Source organism: Ptychodera flava, chromosome 6 (assembly GCF_041260155.1).
Source record: "Ptychodera flava strain L36383 chromosome 6, AS_Pfla_20210202, whole genome shotgun sequence".
Lineage (NCBI taxonomy): Eukaryota > Metazoa > Hemichordata > Enteropneusta > Ptychoderidae > Ptychodera > Ptychodera flava.
The window spans coordinates 26,423,431-26,437,646 of record NC_091933.1 but is presented as its reverse complement, the minus strand read 5'-3'; the positions used below and the strand labels follow the sequence as shown (position 1 = coordinate 26,437,646).

The window sequence follows — 14,216 nt, the reverse complement described above, 5'->3', positions numbered from 1 at the left end:
CGTGCTGCGGTTTAGGAGTTTTTGATGTGGACGGCCATACATCGCACATACTAACATACATACATACATACATACATACAAACACTGCCGACTTATCATATAAGGTCTATTTGGTATACATACATATACCACATGTGAGCTAAAATTGAGAATAGATAATCCAAGTTGTCATTTTTTTTTTACTACATATCTTCTGGTTACAAGTGAAGATATAAAATTTCATAAAGTAGGACATGTATCAAGTTCTTGACTTAACCATTTTTTATCAATAATACCGAAATTGAGGTTCTCTACCCCAGATATATACCCTCTTCATCCTTCAAGTAAACTATTGCAACAAAACTAAACTTTAGATTCTCTGCTTTTTGAAAATATTTAATATGAAGGGGTTTTCGTGTCATCTTTGATAAGAAATATTACTTCAATAAAAGTGAGTTGGTTAAATGCAATGCTACCTCAACACGTTTTCATGGGAGTGAGCAAAGGAACTTTAGTCAGGACGAGGGTAAATACTGATAAAAACTTCAAAAATTTTTAGGATTTAGTACAGATGCCTCTGGTTGGTACCGCTATTATAACATATACTTGCATCTACTAAACTGATGAAGAGTGATGGAAGAAAAGCGGATCCCTTTCAGTAACTGACTGGAAAGGTAACTTGATTCATATGGCATTCATGGGTAAAACGGGAGATGGTTCCTTAAATAGTTTTAACTGCAACCTGTATTGATGCAAAACGCTTGGAATCAGAATTAAATGCAAAACGGCAAAGCTTTACGCACAAATCTGACTTGTCTCATTTCACACTTTGCTGTGGCAATTGCACACTACATTAGGATTTGAGAGCCAACACCCTTATCACACTTTGAAAAGTAACGTCAAGAAAACTGTCCAAACCAGCGCACTTCCTGTAAATACCTGCAGATTTCAATCTCTCCCTTCCTCTTATTTTCAGTAAGTGCTTTCTTCAATTGACAGTCCACTCATGCCAGCTCAGACAAGCTGACAAATCTGTCCACAATACATTGGATAAATCTCTGCTATTGCTACTAATTTGGCAAAATTACTTTATTGGAGAGCCAAAATAATCTCTCCAGCATACAGGGTCAATTTGTGTAATAACTTTAATTCATCTTCTTCACGTGAGTTTTTTTTCCTCTTCAGTTTTTTATGTCCTTACATGCACGTAGCACTGGTTAGCCTGTCAAAGGTAATAACCTTTTTAATCCATCTTTACTTCCACGTGACCTTTGACCTCTGACACATAGTTCACATTGTCAAAGACAATGGCTCAAGCATAAGCTTAATTATGTTATTGACTATATGAATGATAATTTTCCATCAAGTTTTTTCAGTGTGATTTTAAATCTCTTGGCATAGCTTTGACACTTTTGCTAATTCTCTTGTCAAACAAAAAAAAATTATCATTTATTTGGTGTCAAAATGGATTTAAAAAATTATGCACTAAAAACATTAACGTCAGATTCAATGAAAATTTCAAAACATTGGCAATCAATCAAGATGAAGTGACACACCCATGGTTTTCATGACATGCTGAATGATGTCAATCTAACAAATCGCAACTTAACAAATTTCAGCTTTGCATGCTGTAATGTATTTCACTTGCTTGATGTCTTTAAAATTGAACAAGTTTCATCAATATTCTCAGAGACTCTCAAAATATAGTTTCATCAAAGTATTTTGCATTCACAGTCGGCATAAATCAATACTGCTACACTTAATCATCAAACTTGCTACGAAAGATAATTTTAATGATAAGAAATAACGTTATTTTAAAGTGCTGAACGATGAGAATTACAATTTCATCAACGGAGAAACATTCATTGTATGATCTATTGTAATATCATAGTTGTTGGTATCAACAACACCAAACAGAACTGAACCACTAGGGTGAAAAAATTGCCCAGTATAACAAGAAATATCAAGACTCAACATCACTTGTCACTAAAATGGGTATATGTGACAAAGAAACTGATGAAAGTCGAAAATAAAAAAAGGACTGGGAATATCACTTGAACTAAAGTGTCGTTTTAATTTTCAAAAGAAAAATCAAAATTACAAAACATTCCTGTGGTCAAGTCAGAATCCTTGTTTTTCATAGGAATTATACCACGACTGGCATCAGTATACAGACAGCTTCTAGCCGGCAAACACAGTAGTTGAAATGCAAGATAAATCAAAGCCATATCTAACTGACACTCAATAAACGCCAACTGGTTGTAAATGCACTCACAGTTTCAGATTACGAGGTCAATTTAATCTACAACATTTCATGGAATGGTATCGATCTGTCCTAGATCTCAAGATGGGTATGGATGTGTGACCTTTCTTAACAGGTCGGCACAAAACGAATTATCATCTGAAAAAGAACAGTTGGCCTCTGACCCCAATATTTCAAACTGTAATGGTAAAAATTATATTCGGGGAAACCCTACTGGCACTGACACTCCATATGCTAAGGTTTTAAAGCAAAATTTCTTTACAGTATTTCTTTCTGACAAGATAGGCTGCAGAATGTGCAAAAGCCTATATTTTATTCTGCTTTAGGTTAATTAGTGTTCACTGATGTAAAGAGTTCACAGAGAACACAGAGACAATCAAAATCAATAAAACCAGGTGAGATTTACAAACATTTGTATACATACAGAATGTTCACTGGTGGACCCATTTTAAAATGTCAGTTTTGCATAATTCATTACAAGGACTCTTCTTCAGATAAAATGACTTTGTTGGTGATGAACTCTATTTACAGAAGTCATTCCACACAATAAGATGTCAGAGCACAATATATTGTACTTTCACATGCTTAGAGATCACAATTTGCCAACGAAATACACTCAAACAAACTTACCTGCACGCTTTCCTGGACAACGACTTCAGAATCACTGGGCACTGGATATGGTTGCAACGGTTGTTTGATGGTACTAGTGATGTATTCCCTGTGGTCTGACACTACCTTTGCCAAGTACTCGCCAGACGGTGAAACTTCATAAAATACTGTGATGTCATCGACGGGAACCAACTTGCCCTGCAAGGTCAAAGTTTGAAGGTTGTAGATATTGACAATGACCCTGGTATGACTTACATTCTTATAAGTTCTTCAAAAGACTTGAAAGTGAGAATTCAGTGCATACTTCTGTAACAGCAACTTGATGACTTTATCCAAATGCGACAGAGTACAACTGGTTGGGAATGTTTTTTAGTATTTCCCCCAAAGAGATTTTCCGGCATGTCCACAACTCACCAAGGAAACACTGTAAAACAGGAACACATATCACATGTGATGAGAAAAGAAATCTCTGTAAACAGAGTTTGCTTTTGATAAGCCATACCTTTTTCCTGAGTTTTTGAATGCGATTGATGACTTCCCGGGCAACACCCTCGTCCAGCATGGACTGGTCCGGTGTTACATCAATCAAGACAAGAACCTGATAAATCAGAAAAAAAAAATCAACAGTGCTAAAAAAGCATTATGACATGTAAGATAAACATGAAAATGTCCGTCAAATTTGCCAGAAGTGTCGCATCATGGGATAGAACAGTGTAGGGGTGATGAAATTAGACATGAAATATTCACCTTGTTGAACTACACCAGAGTGTATTTGATTGAAAAATCAGAATGACTCAGTTACGATTGATGGTGGACAGAATTACTTAAATACAACTATTAATAACTCAATTTGCTTTCCAAGAAAAAGAAATTCAACGCTCCTTTTCTAATTCAAAAGTATGGAAAGATTGTCTACTCACATCATTGTCTGAGTGAGCCTCATACTTGGATTCTTGGTTGCTGTTTTGATCAAATGCGTACACAATTCTGATATCCTCAAGAGTCAAAGTGTGTCCATGGACGACCATTTCTCCTTTCTTCTGAAACTCTTCGACCTGTCCATCATTAAGCTCCCTCACTGCCTTGGCAACCACTTTGGAGTCGGCCTTGAGACGTTTGCCCAGCACCATGAAGTCAGGCTCAGCCTTCAGGTGAACCCCGTACTTCTCTTTGTCTTTCGATGTGGTGAGTTGCCGTACATTCAGTTCCTGCGTAGTGAAGGGAAAATGGGGAGAAAAAGCAGACGGCACTGTGAGAAAGAGAAACAAACAGAGAGAGACACAGACAGCACAAGTGTGTGTGTGTGGGGGGGAGAGACACACATACTCATATTGGCAGATATTATAATCATAGAGAGGAGGGGAGACAGACAGACAGACAGACAGACAGGTGAAACCAAGACTGCATCTAGCAAAATAAAATGGTAAATGATACAATAAGCCAAATATGTCACTCCTTGATTGTAAAATATTTTATTGGCACTTGACTGGAAATTCCTTGCTGATAATTCTTGTACTTATTTAAAGAATAACAGTATAGTACCTTTACAGATTCAGTCCTTTACTTTCAATGTCAAACATCTTTACCTTCACTGTTTGCTTGCGTTAAATTTATATGATTAAGTGATCTGTAAAAGATGTCACTTCAGATAATAAACAGGGACTTATCTCTGACAAGTTCGCATAAACCACGAGGGAGTAGACTAACCTCCAGTATGTATTTTTCCAGTGATCTTGTATCTTCTAAAACTTGTTTTTCTTGGTGAATTACAACCACTTCATGCAGAGGATACTGAAATCAGTCATCAAGAACATAACTAAATACAAGCAATAATTTCTTATATAAAATATTGGTCAGTTTGCATGAAGATATTCTGGTAACGCCAAAATTCCCAGGTTCACAACTAGTTCACTTCTATGACTAAACTTGTGTTATTCTGTTGAAAATGACGAAGAAAGTCTTGTCAAGTTAATGTACGGCAGAATTTAAGATTTGCCTTGATTGTCTTTCCCACAGACCTATCAAAGCATTTTTATGCAAGTTGACATTTATTTTCATCTAATTAGCATCTCGTGAAAAAAAAAGAATTACATATCAGAATGCGCATATGTAATACATGTGCGCACCTGTGTAAATTTCTCAGAAGAAATTGAATTGACGTCAGAAGAGTAATTTGTGTAACTGTGTTAATATATGTGATTTTTCCATTATTTTATTCAGCAATAGTCTACTTCTCTTTCATAACTGTGATGGTCAACTTGTGCTTTTACACAGTATGATCACCCAAATGGAAATTAGCACCGCGCACACATTGTAACAGTCTTTGTCCAATAAATCAACTTGAATTTTTTTTTTACCCTGGGGCAATCCAATTCTGTAACAAATATGACTAATCGGAGCCCCCCAAAACGACACCATTAATATTTACTTAATATCATAAATGCAACCAATTAAGAACACCTGAGTACGAAATTCTGATGATTATTCTCAGGTACCTTTAATGGCAGCGTCTTGCGGTCCCTGATGACCCGGCCCAGTTCAATTACGGTCTGCATGGTGGCCACGGCATTCTCTATGCCTTTGTCAATCAAGTCGCTCCTGCAATCAAGTGTAAACGATTCCTTCTCAGAAATGAAACGTCTCCCGCCGCTGATCTGATTTATGTGCAATATCACATTAATGCACAAAAGATGAGTCATGCTTCAATTTAATTTGTCACGGATATTGCAGCATGTGTTGGGGGGCTATTCATTATTCTGTGCTCATGAATCTAATATCATGTAATTTACACTTTACGGCCCTTGAAATGAAGCAAGCAGGAAACAAAAAAAAATATTTTGAAAGTTACCTGTTAAGTGTGAGACGCAATATTGAAATATCTGCTTGATACACGACAAATTTTTCAAAACAAACACTTCCACAGACAATTTAAATCTTTTTTATTAACATCAGCTTCACCAAACTTTTCTGCTTTTTCAAAAAATCTCCTGAACAAGTTAGTCCAGTATTCATTTCGCGTTATCATTGTAAGCAGAGAAACGTACTACACAGTCATGCAAATAAATGCAGATCAAATTAATAATCATTTTTGGCCTGTAAGTAATGTCTTACAATTTTCATCTGCATTTTTTGTGGTAAAGTTTTACTTTTATGTTTACTTTAAAATTCAATATTTGAAAATAGACTTTACCACAACTCTTACTGCCATTCCACTGAAGCTTCCTTTGCTATATCATCACAGTCAGTGTCACATTGAAAAGGACAGAAATGTCACCAAGGTTTCCCCAAACCATTCATCTATCTTTTAAAATCCTGGCAAAAACATTGATAAACTTTTTCCATCAACCTATCTCATCTTTGGAAAGCACCAGCTCTTTTTCTAAGCTGACCATGGAATAGAAACAGTGAAATACGGGTTTTGTATATTTGCTTTTAATATCCTCTGAGTGTAAACGGAAATATTAAAATGTTTACTTCACACTTGCTTGAGCTACATCCAATTCTTTAATTTTGAAAATATCATCTTCATGTGTATTGTAGGAGAGCCAATAGTTATCTTCACAGTCAAACGTATCTCCTCCGTAAGTAAATTTTGGTGTCTTCAATCAAAATAAATTCAACTAGGCATGAGTTTTTCTTAATTTGGACACAGCTTTGACTTTCCTAAGCCATTATAGAAGTCGACATTCATACCAACTTTATACCGAACAAGTCATCGTTGATGACACAGTCCCCACTTGTTAATAATGGGTACTTTGATTACATGTCCTCAGAGAGGACAGAGTCCTCTTCATTAATTAGGTCTGCGATAAAAATACTTTGATACAGATGGCGCTCAATGGCCAAGAATGAGTTCCATGGTGATGAAAACATAAAACCAATGTAGGCCACCATCCTAAAGTTCATAAAATGAGTCAACTAGGAATTAATCAACAGGATGTTGCAAAACATTTTTGCATACAATTCTAACACTTAACAGATTATCACTGGTACCATATTTCATAAAGTTTGATGCAGTATTTACAACACTATGAGATCAACATCTGTATCAAGTTTCATCACATTTGACGTTGTATTAATTTGTGGCTATATCACCCTAATTAGGAAAGTTCATTACTTATGCAATTACAAATTAATTAAAATGACACTGATAAATGTCTTTTTCAATGTTAAAGCAATGTGAGCTTAACATCTGTATAAAGTTTCATGAATTTGATGCAGTACATATTTCTTGACATATCAGCCTACTTACGAAACTTCAATAATTGACATGTTACTGCTACATGACATGAAACAAATTGACGAGCATATGTATGAAATAGGTCAATGTCAACTTTGAATGATACTGGTGGAAATATGTCTGAGTTATGGCTCTGTACATGAAAACATCGTAATAAAATGGCTGCCTAGCAACCATATTGGATCGTATCACATAAAAAATCGATGTACATATGTATGACATAGGTCAATGTCCTTGTACCAACTTTGAATAAAATCAGTTGAGATATGCCTGAGTTATGCCTCTGTATATGAAAAAATCGCAACAAAATGACCGCACAGCAGCCATATTGGATCGTATCACAAAACAAATTGACATGCATATCTATGACATTGGTCAATGTCCTTGTACCAATTTTGAATAAAATCGGTTGAGATATGCCTGAGTTATGCCTCTGTATATGAAAAAATTGTAATAAAATGGCCGCCTAGCGGCCATATTGGATTGTATCACAAAACAAATCGACGTGCATATCTATGAAATTGGTCAATGTCCTTGTAGCAATGTTGAATAAAATCGGTTGAAACATGTCTGAGTTGTGGCTCTGTACATGAAAAAATCATAATAAAATGGCCGCCTGGCGGCCATATTGGATCGTATCACAAAAAAATTGACGTGCATATCTATGACATTGGTCAATGTCTTTGTACCAACTTTGAATAAAATCACTTGAAACATGTCTGAGTTATGGCTCTGTATATGAAAAAATCGTAACAAAATGGCCGCCTGGCGGCCATATTGGATCGTATCACAAAGAAAATTGACGTGCATATCTATGACATTAGTCAATGTCCTTGCACCAACTTTGAATAAAATTGGTAGAAACATGTCTGAGTTATGGCTCTGTACATGAAAAAATCGTAATAAAATGGCTGCCTGGCGGCCATATTGGATCGTATCCCAAAACAAATCGACGTGCATCTGTATGACATATGAAGTAATCCTTGTACCAAGTTTGAATGAAATCGCTTCTTGCATCTCTGAGATATCTGCGTGAACGGACGGACGGACGGACGGACGCACGCACGCACGGACGCACGCACGGACATGACCAAACCTATAAGTCCCCCCGGACGGTGTCCGTTGGGACTAAAAATTTACTGAATTTGTGTGATACAACGAAGTGAAACTGAAGATTAACAAGAACATTTCTGCCCCTTACCTTGGCTGTGGTATCATGAGATAGTGGACACTGTTGGTATCCTGTCCCTTGGATACCGCGGGGTCTATCAAATGCCGTAAATTCTGATAGATCAGTTCGGTAAGGAACGGCGTGAATGGCGCCATCATTCGTACCATGGTGAAGAGAACACTGAACAGTGTCTGCAGTGCACACAGACAGTCATCAGTGCCGCCTTCTCCCTGTCAACAAACAAAAAAATAAGATTGTTGAAGGTGATACACAAGGAAAGAATAGTGTTGATCACGATTTCAGGTTTGTTACTAAATATAGCTGCATGTGTGTGACTTTGGACAACGCTGCCTAAAATTTGGACAAATTTTGTTGTTGCATGCACAGCTGTTGTTGCAGCTTGTAGTCCAAGCCATAAATTCATACCAATTAGACTAACTTTTAGTAGCCATTGTAACACTAGGTTTTATTTTCGTCGTTTAAGCGGAAAATGCAGACAAATATTTATGTATGCATATTAACGAGAGAAAAACTGACATCATTATTTGTGATCACCGCTATTTGACAGACAGAATAACAAAGAGTGAAGTGTTCAGTAACACATTCACCACTTTGGCCAGCATCAATGGAACTGAAGCACTCAGAAGCAGATTTTTTGCACCTGAAGGTTACCAAGTCACTGCAACAAAGTTTGCACTTTGTATTCATAGCCATCATATTTATGTACTAATACATCAACGAAGCTGACGTGAATGTAATTAACAGAATCTGAATATTTCACAGTGATGTACAATATACAAAGCTCAAAATATAAAATGTCACAAATTATGCTTGTGGTGAAATGGATGATTTTATTGATGTCACAACCTACTAGATCTTAATTATAATGTTGACCCTGTTCATCCCGAATTCAAAGTAAACTGGTCAACAATCTCCATTGACAACAATAAGTTTGGGCCAAACCATTTTGTTGAAAGGGTCAAACATTTTCTTCATACTGGTACTGATCATACATTTGCCTTTCTTATGTGCATCATTAGGTCAAGTGTTCACAAGCTGTAACATCAACATCTGACCATCCAGACTCAGTCAGGCTGGTTGTCACAACTTGTGTATCAATGTAGCACTGGATCGTCCCTCTGAGTTCAACAACTGACTTAGAAGGTTTCAAACAGTGCTTGACAGGAAGTTGGGGAGCAAATTATCTACAGTGAATACTTGTGACTGACATCCTTGCAAACGTATTGGGGCTTACTGTAAAGCAGAGTGTGTTTGATACAGTTTGTACTCTATGATCTATCATAGCAAAGGTATGACTAAATGTCAAAGTGCACAGGTATATGCAAATGAAAAAGTCACATACTGTTAACAGCTGAGCCAGCAGAGCACCTAAATTAAGAGTTTATTCATACCAACTTTATACCGAAAAATTTACTCAACCAGCTATCTACAAAAGCCTAACCTTGATATAGATAATTTGAGACATTGATATTTACAAAACATACTTTCTCTTGGGTCAATTGTACTATGCTTGATGAACAAACAGTTACCCAAATGTTGATATGCTGCCTTTCTGAAGTTTAACACACAATCTTTTGTAAAATTTAATTGCAGAGCTTTAGTACAATCATACTTTCAGTGAGTATGTGGGACCCACAAAAGTTACAGGGCATGAAACTAAACACAGAAAAGGTTTAATTGCTCATTCTCGCACACATTGATCTAGATTGGCCGCATCAACCTTTTTTATACAGTCACTTGAAAAAGTGTGCTACACATTGACAATGCTAATATCTATGCTATTACAAGAACTGTGAGTTTCTCGTCCTTATAGTTCGACATGTCAGAACTTATAAATGCCTGGAAAAAATCCTGTCTTTGTTATTTTCAGGCCTGTGGTTGAGTCTTGAAAGTTCAAAAACCAACCAAGGAAAAGAAAGAAAAAAACAGACAACCATATCACCTGATAATTTTTAGAAGAAGATCACAATGAGAAAGTAACATAATTTTGTGTTTGGCCTTACAACATTCCACATGCTCTACCTTATGTCAGAGTAACCTAGTATTCAAAACAAATGACAGCATTTACCAACCAGTGTACGATGACAGGAAATAAAGTTGAAGTGTGTTACATTTCTCTTTACCTTGAGCCTCTTCCTGTTGGATCTCACATACCAGTTTGTGAGTTTGTCAACGAATCTAACAAGCTTTGGTACCACAGTGTACAGACGGTATGCTAGGGGACAGAAAGAATAAATTGTTTTCATGATCTTATGTACTTTGATCATAAAAATAGACTAAGACTGAATTCTCTCTCATGGTCTCACAACAAATGTAAATGCATAGTCTTGGGTTTTGTTGATTTTATAACAAATATCTCATCATTAAAACTCACAAGTGTATAAATCATTGGCAAAATTATGAGTGTTTTAAACATCAACAAACATGTCCAATTATTTGAAAGCAACACGCAGATGTGACACAAACTAAAAGTATATTTGAGATCAAATAATGCCCTGGGCTACAGATGATCTGTCATAATTGTACTATTGTCAAAACATGTCTTCAGTTATTAATGGATGACATACATAACAGTCTGCCCAGCCCTGGCAGTGACTAAACTGGAAATAAGGAAAATATGCATTGTGCAAATAACTGAAAGGTATACTGTCACCTGTTCCAATTTTGCCACAGTTACCATGGAAAGAGAAAATCTAACCAATCACAGATTTTAAGCAGGTGGCCACTTTTTAAAAACAGCACCCTCACATGGGCATTTTGAATACCAAGGGACGCCCCTTTGACCATATATGGGCATATTTAGATTACAGGTAACTGTAACCTTATATAGAAGTTAATAACTGACAAATATGAGCTGACTTTTTAGTTGTGTTCTACTGTGAGAAGAGGGTTTACACAACTTTTTAAGTTGTGGTGGAGCAATTCAAATATACTGACTGTAACCGGTTAAATATATTGACCATAACAAACACTGACTGCTAAATATATTTGGTCAAATATATCGACTGTAACAAGACTGACCTGCCATTTCTTTTCGTGTGAAATCTACCAAACTCTGCGTGAAAGACAATATCCATTTGTCCATGATGTTGTCCACGGGTTTCAGTTTGTCTTCATTGTAAACAAACTGTAGTCCATCCTCCTATAATTTGGCACACACACACAAAAATACTCAAATATTATGCATCATAGCCCAAACATGGGACCTTGTACCCGAGGGTAGGTGACCATTTGTTCGACAGAAGGTACGCAAATGGTATCCTGCCTCGTGGGTACATAGTCCCCTGTTTGGGCTATAATATTTTCATTACATGTCTCTCTTGCATAATATTCACTCCAAATTTTTGGCCTTACATACAAATGACTATTATATGCTTTATTTTCATGTTATACAAAAATTTGCAGAAAAAATAAAATGATTTTCATCATTGAATGGTGCATTGATATATTTACACCACTGTGATGCAGTTTGTCGAATTTTTTCGAATAATTTTGTGAAAACAATCATTACTATCTACCACATGTAATTTTATTATTTTCTAATCCCGAAGTTGTCAAGTTGAAAATAGTTCCGGTTCGCTTTCAGTCAAATTATGACTATGCGTCCCACAACGTCATCAACGAGGTACTATTGAATCCTATGGAGCGTATGACGTTCGATTCACAAGGCATGTAATAAACCAGCCATATGCTTCCTTCCAAGAGTTGTGTATGGCTAGTGGTCACGATAGTGAATAAAAAGTTATCAACTATGCCCAACAGTGTTTTGCTATTAACAAAGAAATCTTTATGAGAGAAATTTTTTTTTCATTTCACTAAATGCTGCATGCATGTACTTGTACTGTGTTGTTGCTAAATGTACAGAGGTGGAATGAAGTTTGGGTACAATTTTCCATCTTTCAAATTGTGACATTTTTTCTGCTAGTAACATTTTTGTGGACTCATTTATTTTTAAAACTTGTAGAGAACATTACTGTTTCACCATCTAACTTTTATGAACACCTAAAGTTTGCTTTTTCCACGGTGTCTACAAAGTGAATGACAGCCATTTTGAATAATGAATATCTTTAAATCACTTCTCTGATTGTAACACTTTGTATGGCGATCTAAATTTTTGTCCTTTGGTATGTGAGAGAATGCAAAGTATCTGAGCGTAGTGCATAAGTAAAGTTCAACACTTTGACAATTACACTACTTATTATCCAAGTCACATCAATGATGATTCTATCATACTCTCACCTTTCTCAGCCTGTCCACATTTTGCATTAGGAACCTGTAAGCATTATACCACGGCAGGAAGACGTCTTTCAAAATATCTCTGACACCCTCCTCCTTGAATCTGAGACTCTCTGCTCTGACAACAGGTGAGTTGATCAAGTACAGCCTGAAATTGAAGCAAAAGCTTGTCCTTCTGTGTATTTCTTTTTGTGCCAATAATTACAAACAAATACACGCAGATATTTATTACACGGTACTTGATGTGGTGGGGAATAGCAAGTGTTTAGATTGACACCTGTTATCTGAACTTGGCCTTCATTTGTACCAGAACTTAACAATCGATCGCTGAAAAATTAGCATTAATCTGATCTGATTTGCTTCATACCAAGAAGCTTGATCTGGAGTAAATTCACACAGCTGCTCACCTATTTCTCTGTAAACAGGTTTAAAATCACCATTGACAACAATGTGTGCTGAGCAAAACCATTGCGGTAGAAGGGTCACATGGCGTATTTGAAAGTGTGCGGCTGAGTGGGAAATGTTTGTGAAGAGTTAAAATTCCAGTTTGACTAACAAAGATTGGAAACTGGTTATGGATATCAAGATTCCCAAAATGACCTGAAAATGACCTAAAATGACTTGAAAATGACCGTTACATTTTGATGTCATTCATGGTCATCTGGTGTTCTTCATAATTTCAAAATATAGAGATTTTTCACTTCAATTATCCCTAATTACCTCCTGCTTATACCCACTCCCTGTAAACAGATCCATAATCCAAACAATTTGGGCCAAAGCATTGCAATAAAAAGGTCAAGAATTTTCTTATACTGGTACTGATCATAATTTACCTTTCTTATGTGCATTGTTAAGTCAAGTGTTCACAGGCTCTAACATCAACATCTGACCATCCAGACTCAGTCAGGCTGGTTGTCACAACTTGTGTATCAATGTAGCACTGGATCGTCCCTCTGAGTTCAACAACTGACTCAGAAGGTTTCAAACAGTGCTTGAAAGGAAGTCAGTGAGTATGGTGAACACCTGAGATTGACATCCTAAACAGGAAGAGTCAACATTGGTTTTGCTACTCAAATTCATTATCACGATTTGCATATATGAATATCATTAAATTGCGCTTCAAGTATGAGTTATGCCTTGGCAAGAGTTTCTGGCCTCTCACCTCAGTGCATCAGCTCCATATTTGTTGACCACATCCAACGGGTCAGGGTAGTTCCTCTTCCTTTTGCTCATCTTAGAACCATCGGCAGCCAAAACCAGGCCATTGGCTATCAGATTTTTGAACGGTGGTTTGCCGAACAAAGCGGTGGACAACACCAGTAAAGTGTAAAACCTATGATGAAATAAAAAAGAATATTTGCTGAGGCTTTGGACGGTACGATATCTTTAGAAAGTAAAGAAGAGCATTTTGGAATAGAAAATTTAATAGCTCAAATGGTACTTGGAATACAAGACTTTTTAAATGAAAAGAAATTGTTAAGGTGTATATAACACACAGATCTCACTAAATAACACACACCAACATTTCTGAAGTTGTTTCAATGGAAGAAAAGTGTATCTCCCATATAAGGATTGTAAAGAAATTGACAGATGTAGATATAGAGTTTGGGATTGTATTGTTGCAAAAATACATTTGGAGGACAACAGAAAATAGAATTAGTGGTATGTTCGAAAGAAAGTTGACCTTGGGTTTGGAA

At 36.4% G+C, this 14,216-nt stretch overlaps 1 protein-coding gene across 2 annotated transcripts in view; it reads right to left on the bottom strand.

Moving 5' to 3' along the window:
- Positions 1–14,216, bottom strand: part of LOC139135330 (isoleucine--tRNA ligase, cytoplasmic-like) — a 39,803-nt gene that overhangs the window by 9,941 nt on the left and 15,646 nt on the right. For both annotated transcript variants that reach the window (XM_070702671.1, XM_070702672.1), the window contains exons 15-24: positions 13,682–13,852; positions 12,523–12,667; positions 11,305–11,425; positions 10,407–10,498; positions 8,293–8,492; positions 5,347–5,449; positions 4,559–4,642; positions 3,772–4,059; positions 3,354–3,449; positions 2,873–3,049 (exon numbers count right to left, since the gene is read on the bottom strand). In XM_070702671.1, coding sequence (XP_070558772.1) covers positions 2,873–3,049; positions 3,354–3,449; positions 3,772–4,059; positions 4,559–4,642; positions 5,347–5,449; positions 8,293–8,492; positions 10,407–10,498; positions 11,305–11,425; positions 12,523–12,667; positions 13,682–13,852 — 1,477 coding nt within the window. The remainder of the gene's footprint in view (positions 1–2,872; positions 3,050–3,353; positions 3,450–3,771; positions 4,060–4,558; positions 4,643–5,346; positions 5,450–8,292; positions 8,493–10,406; positions 10,499–11,304; positions 11,426–12,522; positions 12,668–13,681; positions 13,853–14,216) is intronic.